Source organism: Grus americana, chromosome 12 (assembly GCF_028858705.1).
Source record: "Grus americana isolate bGruAme1 chromosome 12, bGruAme1.mat, whole genome shotgun sequence".
NCBI classification, from domain to species: domain Eukaryota; kingdom Metazoa; phylum Chordata; class Aves; order Gruiformes; family Gruidae; genus Grus; species Grus americana.
In genome coordinates this window covers 15082198-15103486 of record NC_072863.1, presented here as the reverse complement: position 1 = coordinate 15103486, position 21289 = coordinate 15082198, and the positions used below count along the sequence as shown (strand labels likewise).

At 38.0% G+C, this 21289-nt stretch overlaps 2 protein-coding genes across 2 annotated transcripts in view; one reads left to right on the top strand and one right to left on the bottom strand.

Annotated features, from left to right (window-relative positions):
- Positions 1-18956, bottom strand: part of MAMLD1 (mastermind like domain containing 1) — a 274819-nt gene extending 255863 nt beyond the window's left edge. The window contains exons 1-2 of the mRNA XM_054839059.1: positions 18348-18956; positions 16713-16817 (exon numbers count right to left, since the gene is read on the bottom strand). The gene's annotated coding sequence lies outside the window, so the exon portion shown is untranslated. The remainder of the gene's footprint in view (positions 1-16712; positions 16818-18347) is intronic.
- Positions 17954-20992, top strand: LOC129211649 (protein EOLA1-like). Its single transcript, XM_054839064.1, has 3 exons — positions 17954-18435; positions 18966-19249; positions 20577-20992. The coding sequence occupies exons 2-3, from the start codon at positions 18997-18999 to the stop codon at positions 20792-20794; spliced, it is 471 nt and encodes a 156-aa protein (XP_054695039.1). The 5' UTR covers positions 17954-18435; positions 18966-18996; the 3' UTR covers positions 20795-20992.
- The last annotated feature ends 297 nt before the right edge of the window (positions 20993-21289 follow it).

Genomic DNA, 21289 nt, shown 5'->3' with positions numbered 1-21289 from the left:
TTAACCATAATATTTCTTTATTCTTTGGTTATTTTAACTAAAATGCTCTAAAAAAATTCTTATGTAACATGTTTCTCTTTGATTGTCTATTCTGACTGCCCTATCCGTTAGCTCATGCATATTTCAAGAGGGGTATGCACTGGTCTGTATTTATATTTTACAAATTCAAGTGTACTGTGACAGCTGAAACTTGGTGGGAGCTGAGAGATTCTCCCTCTCACACAGGCAAGATGCTGTTGATCCCCAGAATCTTGCTTATGTGCAGGGCAGGAGCTTCCAGCTCTGAGACCTGACCTCAGTGGGAGCTGGCAGCAACTGCTTCTCACAGATGCCTCTTCTCAAGGTGCCACAGCTCCCGGCTATAAACTCTTGGCCCTTTGCCGGCTCTGCTCTGTGCCACTCACAAGGCGCCTGCTTACACATCATCCTTCATACCTGTGTGGTAGGTTGTTAATACCTGCTTTAGTGCTTCTCAGTGTAAATTATATTTTAAACTTAATTTCCTAGTGACAAAGCAAGTATGATTAAGAGTCTAAAGACAAGCAGAAATCTCTGGTGTGCAACTCTATATCTCTATATGATAAAATATAAACTCTAGGATTTAGCAACCCAGATTGATCAAACCACCACACTCCCTCTCCTGCAACCTTCTCTCCTTTTTCAATAGAATACATTTAATTTAGTGAAGAATCATCCAGAAGAAAACAATTCGTTCTCTTCCTAACCTATCCCAGTAACCACAATGCTTTTTTCTCTAGGTACCTACAGCTCTATAGGAAACCCACAAATGATTTCTGGAACTCTGACAACCAGGAATTTTCAGCTAAGAGATCATGGATAAAGTACAAGTTGCCAACAGCGAAGCCTTTTTTCTTTATTTGATCATCACTTTTAGCAGTAACAGCCACCAAACAAATAAACTACCCATGCATTGAGTTCTGTAGTGACTGAAGTCATGTTCCTAATCCAGAAACAGGGACTTCCTTGAACTGCAGTATTTTTTCCACTTGAAAGCCTTATTTACACATCTTTTTTTAATTACTATTTTGCACCGTGCTTGACTTCAATTACATAAGGAATAGCTCAGTGTGGTGGCTGGTCCATGAGCTATTTAGCTTAATACATTGATTTGGGGTATTTCTATCTCTTTCATATACATACGTATAATAAATGAGAAGACTTGAGAATGATGATTGGGTGGGACAAAAATATTTGAAGACGGCTCAATCTTTTTTGGTTTTTGCCTTAATTTGAACTTACTTTCAGAGAGAACGTAATATATCAGGATCTTTAAAAAAGGCATCTATCGTTATACAGTTTAGTGAATTCATGATGTGAAATGCAACTAAACAGTTCACACTAAAGCTGACTCAGATGGCTTAGGCATACTGAGCACAGTATTTTACAACAGTTTTACAGACTGTGATACAAACACATGTAGATATACACAAGATCTGTTTTTAAAACATCCTGTTGGCACCTTTCTTTCAATGGCCACCAGGTTTTTCATTCTTTCCATTTTCAGCAAAAACCCTTTAACTACCCAAGGCCACTTATGTTGTGCCAAACAGTTATCCAGATGAGTATGAAAGCAAAATGACAACTTTACACAGAGAATATAACACGGAAGTTGCAATCACAAGGAATTAGTGCGTATTGAAATTGCTGAAAATTATGGCTTTAACTTAGCTTTGTTAAGACAGGTATTTACAAAATACATAGACAATCTTAAGATTTCTTAAGGTTTTTTTTTAATTTCTTGAGAAATTGGTCAAAATATTTCAAGATTTCTTCAGAGCTGTCAGACAGAAAGCTAAGCAGCACATAGACTGATACTGATCACTGAACAGAGTCTTCCATCTTCAGCTTACAGAGGAAGTTCAGGTCAGGTTGCTTGACTCACATGCTTGACTCAACTAAAATTTGCAAAATGCATTTAAGAAAACCCAAACTTTACATACATTGTATTTTTCATGCTTGCTCTATTTCATGTTGATGAATAACACATATAAGAGGCAAAGGTAAAGGCCCATGATAGGAATGAAATAGCTGGGATTTCCTAGAACAGTACAGATATTTATCAAGATTAATGTCTCTGTGACAAAAATTTAAGAAGGTCACCTCAACAAGGTTTCAGTGGGAACACCAAGCTGAAGAACAAATCTTATTCTTAAGTCATGTTAACTTCATTGACTCATAGTGCTGTGCAGAATAAGTACAGCCTAAAGTCAAATATGCCTTAAAGAGGTGAAGAAATGGTGCATGTCAAAAGGCAAATAAAGTTCAAAAGAAATGGTGCTGAGAAGTGCCATACTGGGAGCTTAAAGCAGAAAAAATAACAACCTTGATAGCTTCCTTTTAAGAAGTACCATGTCTTGTGGTAAAATTAGATGGTTCTTGGAATGCAATCCATAATTTTTACTAACAGCCTTCTACAAAGAATTGCAAGAAGCCTCTGAAGTTTCCTACGATACGTTCATAAAATGTACAGCAACTCTGAATTTGTCTAGATGATAATACATTGTACTGACTCAATTTCTAAATATACTATCAAAGAAGATTGTCTAAAAAGGTACAGAATTCTGTAACTTTGAATGGGATCTTTCAGAGGCCCACTTTGCTCACTTACTGGTTGTATAAGGAATTATCCACTCCTTGAAAGCAAGTTAGCTATATATATGAGAGTCAAGCTCTGAAACCCTACTATTTGTTTCTGAATTTATAACCATACAGAGAAATCTACATAAGTCTTGGTTTGTATTCCGAATGTTCTGAAAAATTATTACACTTTCTGGCTAGTATTAATAGATAGAAACTCTTAAAACAAATTGTGACATTCTGATATCAAATCAGAGGTCCAGACAATGCTTTATAGTGCACTAATAACTCTCTCACAATAAGAAAATAGAGATCAGATTAAACAATTGTAATAATTACCTTTCAGCAATGTCAAAAGACAGCTATGAAAAATGAACATTTGCACCCAAAAATGAATGTAAGGTTAAAAACCTGAACCACAATGCACGATGTCCAGACCTAGTTAATACTTTTGAATAGATTTCCTGTGTGACCTTGGTTATGTGATTTTATCTTTTGCTGCTTCATTTCTCTATGTCAGTTTTGGGCAGAAATTGTCATCTTGGTCTATGTCTGAAATTTTAAAAACTGATTAGAAACTTTAAATCGCACATCCAATTGAAATTAATAGCAGTTTTCTGAAGGAAAAAAAAAAAATCACCTTGGACTGTGCTTACAAAAACAAGAGTACGCAAGCCCAAGTTTTTCTGCATTTCAGACAATTGGATAACTGCATTAGCACAGTGTGATGTCCGAGCTAGTGTGACTACCTGGCTTGCATCCAACCAACTCAGAGAGCAGACTAAGGAGCCTAGATGTATTTCTAACCACCCACATAGTTCTGACAATCTCCATATGCACTGCTATTACAAAGGGACTCTGCTATAATTTCGGATTTCTAGGCACCTCTAACAAATATTACCTATAAATATAAATATACAAATGGATATACTTTGCTCTACCTCAGCTACATCCCAGAGTTCTGTAAATATTTTCCAAAGTTATGGGCTTTACAGTTATTAAATTCATTCTTAATGAAACCAGAGTCTGTGCGCTGTAATGAAACAAGTCATCTTGATGGATCACGTGACAATAATCTGAATCTTAAGTACATGAACAGAAGTAAACCAGGAAGTCTATGAAGATGATACTAGGGTTGAATAGGTGCAATGAAACTTATTTATTGAATAAGGAAACTTGTTCTTTTCTCCTCTAAGCTTTTTTCTTGAAGTTGACTTGTCAAATGACAGCCTTTGGGACACCACACAGGAAAGCCAGAATGACTTGGAATTTTTTTTTTTGAAGGTATGAATAGTCTTTCCTAGAGCAACTGTCACTGACACTTGGAAGTTTCTGAAACCTGCAAGGAATTTAAGACCCTGTGTAAGGACCTGAGACTTCTGCAATTACTTGATCTTGCAATCATTGCATCCTTAATAGTTATCACTAGCTTTCTTGGTTCTTTGGCAATTCAGCGTGTGTGAGTGCATGGGGTGTGTGTGTACGTACGTACTTCCGAGCAGATGTCTTCCCAGTAGAGCATCACAACTGAAATTGCTACTTCCGATCCCTGTACTTAAACACAGTCAAAATCCAAATATTTATGACTTGGTATTCATGAGGAAGGCCTACAGAATCACTGAAAGATGAGATGCAGAGGAACTATCAGTCTCTCTCCAAATCATCCTTTGGGCAGATCAAGGCAGATTCCCACACAGCATCCTTGTCTCTAAACTGGAAGTGTTGAAGGCCAGGTTGGATGGGGCTTTGGGCAACCTGGTCTAGTGGAGGGTGTCCCCACCCATGGCTGGGGGGTTGGAACTAGATGATCTTTGAGGTCCCTTCCAACCCAAACCATTCTATGATTCTCTAAGTCTTAAAGTAAACAAACAACAGCTTCTTAGAGCTCTCGTGGTTAGGAGAGGCTGTGGACAAAGCTTAAAATGTAAAAGTAACAGCAAAATGTAAAAATGAATATGATGAAACAAAGAAATATATATATATAAAGTAGCTGATCTCAGTTAAAATGGGAAATAAATACTCTCCAACTATCCCAACATACAGTAATGGAAAAAAGAAAACAGGAAGTAGAAGAAAAGAAATATTTCTTAATACTCACTTACATGTGCTTAAATATACCATTACCTCTCCTCTTTTATGAGCAGCCATGTTTTCTGAGCCTGCTCTGGAAGTTAGTAATAGATATTCCCCAAAAATAGATAACCAGAGCAGGAAAGCCAGTAAGGATCAGGATAGGTCACATGCTATAGAAGGGGACCATAATGATGCTTCAATTATTAATAATTTAGTTTAGCATTCAATTTTTAACATTTCATGAGGATTCATTATCACCTTATCCAACAAGGATGGAAGATGCAAGGCAAGAAGATAAAATGCAAAAAGAAATAGAAGGGGGAAAGAGACAGAAAATGACAATTCTTTTTATTGTTCCAGGCTTATTTAGTTGCTAAACTCAATCTATTTTAGTTTTACTCTTTATGGATCATTTAGCTGAACTTGTAACTAAAAGAGAGAACACATTAGGAAGACAATCCCATGACATATCTGGAAACTACTTTTTGAGTTATGCAGATTGTGAATTATACTATAATATCTTTTCCGAATGTGCAGACACTTTTTTATGTAAGCTACCATTTCAGCCTATATCTGGTTTTATGGATGTACATATATACATAGATAAACACACAAGGGGATCATGCATCTCTTGTTAAAGGCAACCAGTCACACATGTATACATACTGTGCCAAAGTACAACCCTGAATATTTTGTTCTGTTGACTGAAATCAGACTCATGGCATGTAATAGCACACACCACCAAGTACAGCAGGGTATCACATGGAAGTTAGTGTTCCCTTGCCTGCAGAGGACCAATTCTTTCTTATGTTTCTCCAGGAAATTTCCTTACGCACAGCTTGTTCTTTCAGGAGTGTACAAGAACTTGACTAGGGACACTGTTGATACTGCAGAAGACAGTGGTAAATAAAACTCAAGGAAGCCTGCACAGCTTGTGAAGGCCACAAGCACAGTACCCCATCTTACCTCATGTACTGTGACGCAGAAGAACCAAACAGTATCCACTAGATATACAAACTGGACTCTCTGCATGCCAAATAAATAGGTTGTTATGGATCAATCTGTTTATAAGTAATATACCACATATTTTACATTTTAATTTATAATTAATATAATTTATACATTATATTTTACATTTTAATAACACTTTGCATAGTTAGGTCTGGACAGATAAAGTCTAGTCCTAGTGAATATAAAGCTATATTTCAGTGGTTCCTCTATGTAGATAATTTTGAAAATGCTAATACATAAAATTTTGTAAGGCTAGCTCTCTATATATTGCATTTTTACCAGGAAGTTCATCTTTTGATCTTCAGTTTCAGGTTCTTTTGACTTGATGCATCAATAGAAATAAATGGAACCACTTATGTGAATAAACTACAAAGGATTCAGCCATTAGCATTTCTAACTCTAAGTATTATTTTCAGATAAACACAACTATGGTAGAGTTTGAAAAACAACTAGAGAGTAAGATATTTTAATAAAGATGTTGAGACACACTCAGATGAAGAACTGAAGAATCACCTTAGCCTAAAGAAAAAGACATGTATATAATCCTACAACAGTGAAGTAAAAGAATTTTCCCAATTATTTAAAAAAAATAACCTGAAAAAAAGCAAAAGGGCTTATTATTATTATCAAATCTGAAGATTACTTAATTTTCCTTGCAAAGAAGAATGTTTTAAAACATAGAGCTACATTCATAAGTAGTACAATTAAAAAGTATACTAATAAATCAACAGTTTGTTGTTCTTATAGATCAGCTAAAAATTGTGGTGTTGCAGAATTACAGTTTGGAGTGGGGAAGCATCCTCTGTGTGAAAACACACCAGTACTTAGAAGCTATTTGTTTATTCTCTTGTTCCTGAAGCTGCATAGGAAATTACTACCTGTCTGTGGTAACTGGTAATTACAAGCAAAAAAATTAACTAAAGTAAATGTTACCTTACTAAAATGGAAGTAGGCATTTAACTAAACAAATAGAACACAACTACAGCATGCAAGTTACTAAGGATGTTCAGTTTCTTTAAGCAGAAATACAGTACAGGTGACAATGTTTCTGGTAGCTTGTGATGTATGGTACAACCATTTTAAACAGTAATAGAATACATAACAGATGATATATAAGCAAATACTGTAGTGACTTCACAGTCCTGCTCTTTCACATCAGCATGGTTCCATAGCTCCTGAGGTTAAAAACTGCTGTGGCTTTATATTTTAAGTACTGGGCATAGAAATAATTTACATGTGGGAATCTAAAGCTGCAAAGCTTTGTTACATCACATTTGCCCTGCGCCATTTTCACAGGCACTAACAACACTGGAGGCTCTACTGTGTTCAACACTGCCAAAATTGATATATCAGACTTCAAGTAGGTTTAAATATTTATATCTACAACCACTATTTTCAGACCCTGCACAGACTTAACTGCATTTAGTTTTAAGTCTGGTAATTTCCATGCACACTTTAAACTCAAGTACGCCAGATGTTTAAACGCCACAGAGGATTATTATTACTTATTTAGTTATATAGATCCATTCCTCATGTATGCAGATGCCTAACAAGGAAGTAGAGAAAATACATCTTCCAGAGAGGGTAACACCTTCTGTTGAGAGTCATAGTGAGAGACTTGCCAATTCCGGGTTCTAGATATCACTCTGACAGACTCATTTCACAAGCTCCTGTCTGCATTCTCAGCAGTAAACATATAAATTAAAAATGTTCAGATTTTCACAGGCTAAACTTATGTAACCATGTTCTAAAATATTTGCCTTCCTTCTAACTAATGCTTGCAAAAGGAATCAAAATATTTAAGGGAAACTATACTGTAAAATGATGGTTGTTATATAAAGGTGAGAACACAGAACTATTAGCAAAATCCCCCAAATAAGGTGATTAAACAAGAAAGTGATAGCAAAAACCATTATTCATACACATTGAAAAGGGAACACACGCAGAGTAATCACCAAGTTTCAGTATAAACATGAAGTTAGTCCTATTAAATATCAAACTTAAACCTAGGTTGAAAAAACCCCAAACTAACACTCAAAAGAAGCATGAACCTTAGGAAATGACAGGATAATGTAACAAAAAGAAAAAATAATAAATTAAATAAAGGAAGCAGAGATACTGAACTTACTACTGCTGCAACACTTGAGTTTACATTTTATAGAAACCCTATGAACTAACATCACAGGGCAGTACAGGCACTAGGGTTCTGGACACCCTCAAGTTAATACCAAAGCTTGAACTCTCTATCAGAAAAGAACTCCTTGACCAGCCCGTTCCAGATTTATAATTTCTGCCACACAGCTCTGACTTCTTCTTTCCTTACAAATAAATGTACTCCTAATCATGCATACTGTTACTTCTGTCATTATTTGACCAGCAGCTAGACAAAAAAGTTGGCAGGCCATTGGAATGACTCTATACAAGCATATATTAAACAGAATATTTGTACTGGAGTGGTCAATCTAAAAGACTATGCTCTGCTTTTAGGACTTTCTCCAAATCCATGAACTGGAACCACAGTAAATATTTGGAAAGAAATGATGTCTCATAGTAATGCATTTTTGATCAACAGAATACTGATCCATTGCAGCAAGTGACACAATTTAGCTCCAGAAGAATACTGTCTTTCCAGATATGAATTTCAATTTACAAGATCAATGCTGTATTAAAGTGGAAGTAACTTGGTAAGGCTTTGCTTTGCTAAGCTATCATATAAATCAGATCTGTTTGAGAAGGCCCCTTAGATGAGCAGTAAAGCAATATGCTTTTAGAAAAGGAACAAGAATTTGCTACTAAACAAACATTCTCTGTCTCTTACAAAAATGCCTAGGTACAAAGAACCAGCACTATTTCACCGTTGTGTGTTACTTTTGAAAAAGCGTAACTAGACAATGAGGATCTATTAAAAATGATCTATTAAAAGTGTGTGTGCACATATGTGGCAATAGACCTTAAACCACATATTGCTTATGGGACATCACCAGTTTGGTACTCAGATACAAGTCGTTTTTATACTGGTGTTTTAGTTCCAATCAGGAACTTCTGAAGCAAATGACTAAGATGTGAAACAGACCCCAAGGGATCAGATCAGAGCTAGTCTGATCCCCTGAAATACAAATCCTGGGAATATCAGGTTCTCAGCACCAGCTCTGCACCCTGATAAATTCTCATGTAGACACAGACACAAAGAATTAGTCTAACAAATAAAGAAAACCGGGAAAAAAATATGTGGGAAAATAGTGTTCTAGAGTTTCGTTAACAGCACTTCAAATCTGCAACTGATAACAAATAGATGACAGCTACAACTGTGCAGGTATTAAAATCAAGAACAATCTTTTCACCAACAATGACAGACTTAGGAACAGTACAATTCATAATTATTTCATTATTTGTTGCTTACTGGAATTTCTAAATCATATTTTTATATGGCAAAAATAATATGCCTGCATGATGAACCTTCTTTTATGTTCAGTTAGGCTGTGATAAGTCTCCAAGATGAGCTCCAGGACACAGGTCTGATCTCCTATGATAACTGCATTAACTCAAAAAAAAAAGTTTTATTTATTCTAAAAAGCATTAAAAAACAGAATCATGCTCCAAATAAGACTGCAAAAATGTTTTGTAATATCATCTTTTCATTAGATACCATCACATACAGAGACAATAATAATCCCATCACCCTTTTTATTATGTGAAAATTCTTAAATAACCTGCAGGACTGGGCAGTGGATATCATGCTGTCTTTCAACTTAAGCTCTACTGTCAGTAAAACACTAACTGCTAAAGATTGACAACTCCTCTTTATTCAAAACATCTGCTCCTAATATGCTGTCAGATATCTCAGAAGATATAAGGCTTCTTCCACCTGTAACAAAACTATGGGCTAGGACTAGCTTTTTCTCTTTTTTCCTCATCATTAAATCTCTGTTGCCCTCTACTCCAAAAAAGAACTGCTATGCTTCCTCGATGTTGACTATGAAGACAAAACACGTACCTAATGATCATACAGTGTAGTCCTCCCATAAAAGTTAATTATGTGGCTTTTCAGATCATCAGATTAAATTCTTTTTGCTTAATCTTAGCATGCTTGAGAAGCAGGACTTTCATTTACCCCACAGGTATTTGTACTTAGGGGCTAGAGAAACAATGCATGAGGTGTAGAAGAATTGGTAATACTGGCAGTAAAGCAGGACTAGGACTGGACCTAGGGGTAGGAAACTCAGTTAGATCTAAATGAAGCATGTAGTAACATGAAGCTCTATACAGACAACAGTAGTTCTTTGTTACCCAAATAGGGACAAGTGTGCCAGTCTACTGTATTGCACAAAGTGTCAGTGTCCTCCCTGCCTCTAATGCAAAGGAATTAAATTATCTACATGAGCTACTTCCAAGTTGATTTTTCAAGTAAAGAATAGTTCGTACTACTAAACTAATTTGTTGTCCTTGTTCTAATCATTAATATTTCTGACCTAGTATGGAAACAAAGTTGTCTCCGAGAAACAGTAGAAGTGGTTAAAAGAAGAACAACCAAGTAGTGTTTGAAAATGTGTTTGCACCACTCAGCAGACGCTTCTGTAGTTGTAAGTGAACTTGCTCTGAAGTCTGCAAGAGCTGTTCTGTGGGTCGCGGTGCCACCTAGGGGAAAGCTGAAAAAGACTAAGAAACATAGGTATTGAGAAGATGGCAACATTACATGAACAAAACTCTTAAAATTTGGTCCAGCTCACCTAACTATAAAGAAATGAAGAACGCATATTAAACTTTGAAGAGGAAAAAAAAAATCTCTTATGTAAGAGCTCAGCTGTATGTTGAGCTTTGGTTTTGTGATAAGATGCAAGGTATTTTACAGAGTTTATTTACAATGAAGGGTGTATAAACCTTCAATTCAAAACTACTTTGATAATTAAGATATGTTCAGATTTTGGGCAAAACCAGCCTACATTTTATTTTAATTTCTGCTTTTTGATGCATTAGAAATGAAGTTCATTTGACATCTTGATTAGTGATTAAAATAAAATATGGAGTACTCCAGTGTACATTTAGATTAACTCTGTAAAAATAACTGATAGTATACTGCTTTATCTTCAAAAGTATGCCTAAGAAGAGGTAACACTTCATCCAAGTAGACATGCATGATGAAAATATACTGTATTTCCTAATGGGGACAATGGAAATTTGGGAAATGGGGAATTGGAAATCAAGACACCTGACAATTAAGAGAGCGTTTAAGTCCAACATATATGAAAAATTCCTGAAAACAAAAGAAAATTCAGAGAAACTATGAGATGGTGTACTTTAAAATATGACCTAAAATTTCGGTACATACATATATGAAAAAACATATATAAAACCAACAACCACAAACAGATAAAATGGTTATTGGTGATGTCAAACCCATAAAACTCACTAAAGTAACATACACATATATGCTTATTAGAAAGAGCAAGTCAGAAGTTAACTATTTTTAAATCTTACGTAGAATGCTAAAAACAGTTTTAAACATCGCACAGCAAACCAGTCAGTTCTAAATTTGGCTTTTATACATTTTTCTAATCATCATGATCATAAACATGCATATCAAGTCTATACAGGCATTTATACGCACATCTTACAAGTTTCCATTTTATCTCAAATATTTTTAGACAGTAAGAATAGAGAAAAAAGCTGTATCAGCTAGAAGCAATATCTTTCCTAAATTCTTTAATAACATCCTTTCCAGTAATACAACAACCCATCTATTAGTGCCTCCTCTAACACAGCCTGTATTAACACCAGTATTTCAAAACAAAACCAAACAAAAACCACCCAAACACAAAAACATCCCACCAAAACACTCCAACCAAAAAACCCAAGAAGAAACAGAACTGGATTGACTTCTGCTGTGGAAGGACTTCTCTCAGGGAAGATAGTCGTTCCTAGTTAGTTTGCTAGTTTGAATTCAGAGATGAAAACTGCATTTTTCCATTCTTATTAGTGTTTTATCAATAGCCAAAAAGTAATGTTTTAGTTACAAAAGAACATACAGGACCAGTTTGAAAATGCATTTGCTTCTGCACATGAATTCTTTTGCTTGTAGTTCTTGCCAGGATTATCTTTTGTGATTAATTCAGAATGGTGAGGCAATTCATTTTCTCCTCTTTCTTAAGTGTCTCCTCATGAGACAGAATCAAAAGGTACTTAGCCAACACAGTAGAAATTGTTGAAGAATTCCTAAGCATTGTAAGTGTCATATAAGGTAGATGTTACTAAGGAAACAAAGGAAGTCATTCCTATTTTAGCTGCGACAGGTAGTGCGAACTTTCCATCTATTAGAAATAGCTCTAAACGACCTTTCAAAACTTCCAGTAACGCCTTACATCTGAAAATAGATTAAAAACTGAAAGAATTACAAAGCCGGATGGACAGCATCAATCAGAAAAAGTAAGGACACCTACCCCCTTTATAGCAGGAGTGCAGATTCAATACAAAAAAGGTTTCAGCATTTTAGAGGGCATGAACCCTGGTCGTAGATCCATGGCCATACAAAGGTGTTGATCGGTCTTATCTTTAAAAATATTTGAATGCAGTATGTGGCTGTATACAAATTGCCTGTGGATTGGACATAATAATCAGCAGGGGAAAGAGAGCTCATTACTACAAGCTCTCCTTCCCTTGCAGATTACCTCAGCATGAAGCCACATATCTCAACAAAAAACAAAACAAAACAAAACATTGCTACAGAGAGCTACACAAGATGTTTCTCGATCAGCTAGCTTGGTGTTCAGCCTACAGTTACAACCTTCTTTTAACCTTCAGAAAAGCAGAAGGACCAGGATGGTCTCTGAATATTAGTAACCTTAGACTTTAGAAATAAATCTCTAAGCAGATAAAATTCACCACCAGACCTGGCCTGTCTCATGCTCACAAATGACACCCAATTCAAATACATGGAAAATTCAGCAGCAAGACCTGATGCAAAAGGGACAAGGCAGGACATTGCATATGTTGGGAAGGAGTGGTGGTTCAGGGGTGTCTAGCACATTGTATAGTACTGAGAAGAACCTTTCATTCAAAAAAAGCGCAGAGTGGTACCTTATATACATATTTAGCTGCTTTAAATAACACCAAAAAACAAGCATAGCTGCAGGAAGCAAAGACATTGGCCTATCAGAAATCTTTGGACCTCACTTACTCCAAAAGCTCCAAATCATAACATCAGTGTTTGGAAAACCTTTTAATCAGATTGTAATATTCTGGAGAGAAATAACACTTTAGCCTCCTTGTCCCAGATGAGTAAGAAAATCAGGCACTTGTGGCAACTTTTGAGGACTAAGGGTGCCATAAAGTCAGAGACTGGAATGCAACATGAATATCCCTGAAATAATGTTCTAAGTACACAGAGACTCACCTAGGTATTATGTATGTTGTATTTTTTTCTGAGATAAATTATCACCCAGTCAAATAGCCCAGTAATTTGCAATGAAATGGCTGAAAAAACCTTCATCTATGATGGAAGCTTAGGAGTTCAACTCCCATGTTAATAAACATAAAGATCCCCGGTGCTACTTTGCATCACATCTAGTCTGTCTCAGTACATGTGAACTGCTGGCTCTTTCTTCCACCGAATACCCTGCAAAGCTACAGAAGCAATGTGTGCAGCTTCAGGTGCATCCTCAGTAGGAATGTGACTAAACACATGTCCCTTCACCAAAAATCCCTATGTATAAACTCAAAAAAGTTAATGCCTCCCATAGCCAAAGGAGGATCTGAAAAGAGTTTTTGAAGTTTCCACCTAGGCTGCAACTATGTGACTAGAAGCTGTTTTAAATGTTAATTTGTTTGACCCCAGAAAATGGATCCCTCTTAAATCTCTCTCTCACAATTCATCTTTGTCCAGCTTGCATGTTTCCCTATCAACCAAAGCACTTTCTAAAAAGATGTGCATGCAGGTATTTTCTCAAGCCATTTATTCTGTCTGTATTCAAGCGTTTGAAGTTAGAATGCACTCAACTGCTTGAACAGAAGAAAGCAAACAGAAAAGAACACCTAGCACAGTCAAAGCACATTAGATTTATTTTTAATTTCTGGCAATGTGCCAGAAAGTTTCCTTGCAGTCTTTGTCCAGTAAGTGTATTTGTTCTGTACAAAAGAAATAATGCTTTTTAATTTGATTTATGGAGCTAATTCAAAATCAAGAAAGCAAGGCTTTCTCACATCACAGCAACACACTCGATTTTCAAATGACACTACCTCCATTAATACCGATAAACAAAGGAAAAGTTTTCCAGTGTTTTTTTTCTATACAGGAACCATGATATAGACAAGATGTTACATTCATTAAATCAGAAAAAACTTCTAGTATATTAGCTACTACACCCCGCTATACAGTTACTACAACATACCATTACAAAAGGCAGTATTTTTGACTGCAAACAAATGTAGAGGCTAATGCTCACTCTACCTTATGCTTTCATGTTGGGTATTTAAAAAAAGAACAGTGTGTACATTCTTATAAGATCTGTGATATACACATCATCTTTTTTGAAAACATACTGAAACTTGCATAAGAGAAAGTTTAGTATGTATGCCTTGTATTCTTAAATAGCACTCAAATACAGCTGCACTTTTACCACCACACCGAGAAACCTCATTAAAATATTTCTCAGACACAGGAAAACTCTGCTATAAGTAACCAACAAAGTATGACTACTGATTTTTGTAATGCCAAAACTTTTGACAAGGGTAGTAATGTCAGTGATATGTTACAAACCAGAAATGTACTCTACTCGTGGGGGGTGCGTTCAAAAGAAGAGGGAACCACAGATTCACATTTTCAGAGAATTGTTCAGAAAACATGGTGTTGCAACAAGTCTGGAAATAAGAGAATCATCCAAAGAAGCTGAAGATATGTTTACTAAGCCACTTAAGACAGTCATCATTTCTCACAATATACACAAAGAAATATACATCAGCACGGTAAAATGTAAGTATTTTAGTTCATCTAAAAATTATAAGCTCTTTATTTGGGTATAAGAATAATATGAAGCTGGTTTTCCAGCAGGTACTGAGGCTTCGTAAACTACAATGTTAGAATGAGAGACAGAGTAAAATTAAGGGAAAGGGGGCAAAATGTAGAAGGTTGGCAGAAGTCCTAAAGATGGAATTGCTGCCAAAAGAATATGGAGACACAGCATCACACTTCACATTGTTTGATGTTCTAAAGTGCAGGAAAATGCAATGGATGTTCATATGTCAGCATATCCCAGCTTCCTGTGAATGTCGACTATTAAGAAGTGACCACTTAATAACCTGGGAATTACAAATAATTGTGTTGTATTGTATTGTATTAACACCTGAAACTTCAGTTTTGACCTCCAATATCCTGGAACATACTGCACTATATCTTTACCCACTTCTGAAATGAACTGTATCTGGTCGAGTACTTTGACCTGATTTTGACCCAAGATATCTCCAGCACGTATTGCTGTGTACTGAATCATGTAAAATCAGCTACTAAGCAAATTTGACAAGAAATACAGCAATGCTTGCCTATCTAGATGAGATCAGAACCGAGTCCTTATAAATGATGTACTAGGCATTGTTTTAGCTCCACAGAAAACAATAACACATTCTGTAATTGGAATTAGGCAGTTTTTATTCTATCAAAAGTAAAATTAGGGACACCCTAAGGAAAACTAATTTAGAGACACTGAAATAAAGCATACTTTAGAGAAGTATGGACCACAGTTGTAGAATTTCCTGTTGTTGAGATCATGTGAGGTACTAGGCCAAGATTAGATTATTTTGGATTGGTGTTAGCACGTGAAAGCTGCAGTGACCAAAAAACAATTACGTGCATCTGAGATGTCAAACACAAGCCGATCATCTGCTAAGATCAGAATGAATTTCCTTTTTCATATTCACTGCTGTACACTTCAAATCATTATCTTATATCCTGAGGAAAACTACTACAAACAGTTTACCACTCATCACACAAAAGGCTGAACACATACACAAAATTTGCCATTTTCAGGGCCTTATTTAGGTGCTGCTATAAATAGTTTTTAAGTCTTCCAGTGAGTGTCACAATGTATCGAACACGGTTTCTACAAATCAAGAAAACCAGTTTTCTGACACAGTATTTTCAACATGGTATTTACACACCTTTGGTAGCAGCACATAAGCCTTGTGCTATTTACATTTTATTTAGAACTGTTAGACTTGAGATTTTAAGTACCTTGGAGATTTTTGCTTAAATCAGGAAAAATGTGTTTTATTTATGCAAGGAAACACATGATACAAATCCTGCTATAAGTTACATGAGCATGAAACAAAGCTAACACACAACACGAAAAAATTTTGGCCTATATTTTCCCCAAAATAACTAACCATCTAACTAATAACTAACATAAACTGCAGTTATGCAGTGGAAAAATGCCAGAAGCAAATACCGAAAAAAAAGCATGAAAACTCATTACATACTTGCGACTCTAAACAGATTCAACAGGTTCTTCAACTAATCATGCACACCTAGTATGATGGAAATAGCTTAAAGCCAAAGAACATTTAAAATAATAACCCTGTAAACACTACAATGACCCTAAATTCACATCATCTATTACTTTCTCTTGTTATTATGGCATCGTATAAAGGACCAGAATGACTTCATTTGGAACTTCTTGAACATGATATTGGAAATATCCAGGGAAAACAAGGATAATGAGAACAGTAGGAATTTCAGAAAATGGTAATAAGAAAAAATAGGTCTCAACAGTTAAAATTTATCAGCTGTAAAATACTTTAGAATACATGGCATTCACTGAAGGTATATTTGAAGTGTACACCAAAACCAGCTATCATAAAAGCTATCTGAAGTGCTTACCATCAGAAAAGAAACATCTAACCATGCTGTCCAGTGCAGTTACAGAATACTAAGGTTACAGGCAAAGTTTTACTGATAAATACCTGGTATTCACAAAGTCATAGACCTGGATGACCAAAAAAAAAAAAAAAAACCCAAACCAAAACCAAAGAAACCTCTTTAATCTTACCTTTTGCTGTATGAAGTTCCTCTGCCTTTCTTAAGTAAAGGAACAGCCCATCTCTCTTTCAGTGGAATTCTGACAGGTCACTTTTCTCTTTCCATCTCTGAGTTCCTGCAATTATTAAAATAATTCTGAGATTTCTCATGGTTTAAAAAAAATGTGTTTCAATAGAACATAGGAAAAATTCTAAGTTACTGAAAACAATATTCAAAATCAGGATCTTATTTTGGTGATCACTTTCTTTCTCCTTTGTAATTACTAATTTTTCTTTTCCATCTCTCCCAGTTTTCCTCCTTTGTTCTCTTGTCTCTCTTTACTTCCACTGCGAACTCATTACTTTTTGTGAACGCTCTTTCCTCCTTTCTGTCCTCCCTTCTTTCTTTCTCTACAATGCTGCATGCACAGAAAAACTCCCCAAATACTTCTCATATTTACAACCCTCAACTGATAGATGTGGCTCCACAGGAAAGATGACTCTCCTGTGATTTCTATTTGGATACAGATGCATTTTTTTATCTTCTGTACCTGCAGAAATTCAGGCAGGATCTCAGCTGTTCAGCTTGCTGCATTAGTAGCCATTTTCACAGCCTCTCGCTATTCAGCATCAGAGTTTGCCTTAATAAGGTCACTTTATTTGTCCATGTTGGAAATGAACTCTGTTAAAACACATGTCCACCAACATAATATGTGTTGGTTACTCATTAAAACTGAACAAATACACCTATTTTAACACCTTTTTCTTTTTTCAAATTATCCTTTGCTGATTTTTATTGTGTTCCCTAGGCCTTCACCTATTGCCGATGATGGCCTACCAGGGGTCACAACAGACTACCACAGATAAAACCTCTGTTGTCAAACAGTAACTGTTGTTCAGAATATTTGTATTAGAAAGGCAACACATTCATGCAAAATGCACATTTCAAACCACGACAGTATACAAGTAAGATTCACCTTGAGGAATATGGTTGAATGAAAACACTTTGGGGAATTTTATATAAAATGAGCTATTGGCCAAAGAACACGGGGAGGTAAAAGACCACCAAGTTTTTATACGCCAAATGGCTTTTAGTTACTTCTGGAGGCACGGGGCCCTCCGCACACCCCTCCCGCTGTGGGCACCGGGGCCACGCCGCAGCAGGGAAGGGCACTCCGGAGAGGTTCTGCTGCCATTTTACTGCCAGGGGGCCGTGGCGGTGAGCACGGGCAGAGCTCATCGCCAGAGCCAAGGCCCCACAGGCAGTCTCAGCAGCCACCAAAACACACCCCGGGCGCCACGCTCCCCTGGAAAGCCTTCGCCGGGCCTTAACTGCCACCCTCACTTCCCAGCGGGAAGCGGGGTGCCAGACAGCCGCCCTTTTCGCGGCATAAGCAACAAAAAACGAAGAGAAAACACGCGGGGCCAGGTGCCGGCCTCGCCCCCTCAGCAGCGCTGCCGGACGCTGGACGAGGCCGCCGGCGACCGCCACGCGTGGGGCCATGCCCCCACGGCCCCGGACGGGCACCAGCGGAGGGCACGCGCCGCAGCAGAGGCGCAGCGCGGGAACCCGCCTCCCGCCCCGTGTCACCGCGGGGCGCAGGCGACACCGCCCACAAGCAGCGGCAGCAGGAGCAGCAGGGCCGCCCGCCGCCCCCGTCACCCACCTTCCCACCGCGGCACCGAGCGGGGCGGCAGCGCGGCCCAGCCGGCCCCGCGCGAGCGGAGGGAAGGGTGCGGAGCTGGCGGAGCCAGGTAGGAGGCGGCCCCGGGCCTCCATGGCTGAGAGGCGACGGAGCGCTCGCCGTGGGAGGGAGCGGGACGCGGGCCCTGGCGGCGACGAGCGCAGAGGACGGCATCCCTCCAGGACCAGCCCCAGACTACCCGCTAAGGAGCGGGCTTTTAAACCCCTTCCGGCCGCGGGAGCAGCCGGCTCCCGAGCGCGGCCTGCGGGGCCGGGCCGGGCTGGGCCGGGCAGCGCCGTGGTGCCCCGTTAACTCCCGCCCGCGGAGGCAGTGACTCCGGTCGCGGGTACCAGCCCGCCGGTGCAGCGGGTCCCCCTCCGAGGCCGGGGTGGTTTCTGGCGCCGCTGAGGCGGCTGTTCCGGCAGCGCCAGCCAAGGGCGGCCTGCGCAAACCCGGGCCCTGCGGAGTGGAAAACCCGCCCTCGGGAGGCAGCGCGCAGCGTCCTGATCTTCGGGGCAGTTGCTCGGGCAGATCTGTTAGTTTGTCGTGGGCACGGACGTGTTTGTAAAGACTAATCTCAGAGTGTCTGTTTGTTTATAGGAAATAAACGGGTTCTGATGCAAGGAAAACGATGAAATTCGGTTGCCTTTCCTTCCGACAACCCTATGCAGGATTAGTTTTAAACAAAGTCAAAACAGTAGAGACTCGCTGGCATCCTTTGCTAGCAGACTACAAGAACTGCACCGTTGCCGTTCATATAGCTGTTAAGGACTGGCAAGATGAAACATGGAGAGCAATTCTTTTGAATAGGTTTGGTATGACACCAAAACAAGTGCAAGATTTGTTGGATGAAGGGGAAAAATTTGGCAGAGGAGTTATTGCGGGTAAGCAGTGTTGGATTATATTTTCCAAGCAAGCTTTCAATCCATTAATTTGCTTCAGTCAATACACATCTGCTTTACACAGTTCTGCTCATTATAACATTGCTTTAACTTTGAAGGAGTGGTGCCTGAGTTGTGGCTGGGGGGTTATTTCAATCCTTACCAGTGTAAGCTTGAGTCAGTGAGGGAAGTCGTGAATAAAATTTATTATTTTTCATTGTGTTGGAAATGTACACTCACTTTAGCCTACAACTCTAGTCTGTACAAGAAATAAAATTGATTTGTGCTAACTCGTCATACAGTAAGATAGTTTAAAGTGGGTTGCATATTATTTTGTTTCATGATAATCAATGTCAGTTCCACACTTTTTGCATTTTGAGCTTAGGAACTCTTGCTGAAACCATTTTACAGCACTCGTAGTCAAGTGAAGTCGTGACATTGCAGTGCTTTGTATGTCATGTTGGAGTATTACATAAATAAATCCTATTTCAGTTCTACAAATGCTCTATCCCTCTTGTTATTTGGAAAGTGAAGAAGTTTGTTTCTGTAACACCAAGTTAGGATGGAGTAGTGTTTCTTTGCTTATATTGTGCTGAAATACAATGTATGTTGCTGCACTGTATACTTACAAAAGTTTTATCCAGCACTCATTTTGCACTCTTTTCTTGTAGGTATCTTTTGTTACACCGTCTTGCATTCTCATTTGAATATTTTTAGCTATTCCTGCACAACAAATTACTTCTATCACATACACCAAAAAATTGTTGCGGTTCTACAGTAGTAAAAATTGTTAGGTACAAAGTAATATGCAGATTTGTAACCTTGACATAAATTGCACACTAAATTGTGGAGTAGGTATCAAAGCTTCTTTGATCTTTCTTTTAATATTTTTAACCATTAAGCTATATAGAAATTCCATGTCATAACATTAAAAGGGTTCCAGGGAGCAGGAATTCCATATAGTTTAATGATTTTAAAATGTTAATAGAATAGTTTTATTTTTAATGAAGCCGTTTCAAGGCCAAACGTAGCACAAGAGTTCAGGTAGCAGCAGTATCTCCTTAGATGCAGGCTTCTTTTAACAGAATTCTGTATCACTGAGTTGTGAATATTATAACTGCATGCTTCACCTGTTCTTCGCCAACCTAAGTTCAGTCACACAGGCCATCTTCCGCAGTGAATGACGGTGGTTTGAGGTGTGCGTGCTTCATATTGTGTTCTTCTGGTAACAAATTAGCTGGTTTGTATGTCCTCTGGGAGGTTTACTTTCAGAAAACTTTTCTCAAGATCAAACAGCCAACTAATTTTATATTTTAATTTTATAATACAGGGTTAATTGACATTGGAGAGACATCACTGTATCCAGAAAACTTGCCTCCTGAAAAGATTCTGGACCTAGAAAACAAAGCTGTCCTCAGTAATCTAGAACAGAAATACTTGACTGTTGTTTCAAATCCAAGATGGCTCCTGGAACCGATTCCTGCCAGAGGGGGAAAAGGTGTGTGGCAGGTGGACATCCCCGAAGAACTGATCCCTTCAGAAGCATAGGCGTTGCCCCTCGCTATTATTTTTCCTGCCTAAATGCAAACTTGCAGTTTACAAGTCAGCATCTTGAATACCAGTGAGTTGTTCAGGATTCCCTTCCAAAACTAATTGTTTGAAATAGCAAATACATTTGAAGAACTGCTCTTTTGAGGCAAAATAAACAAGATGTAATTTTTATGACTATTACTGGAAATTATTAATGTTTACTAGACTTTTCCTATATAAGTAAGTAAATGCAATTTTTTAAGACATGGTTGATAGAGTGTGTGTCAATTTAAGCCATGAGTAAATACAACCGTATTATATGATGCACACATCTCCGATTACATGAGGAAGAGTTTGTAGGACCCTTCAGAAAAATGGTTCTTGAAAGCAGGCTGCAATCAGTAATACAACAACTGTCTCACAGCCCACTCTTAACCCTTCATTTGTGGGATCACTGACAAAGAAATCATCTGAGATAAGGCCAGTCCTAGGGGCTTCTCAGACAGAGGCGCA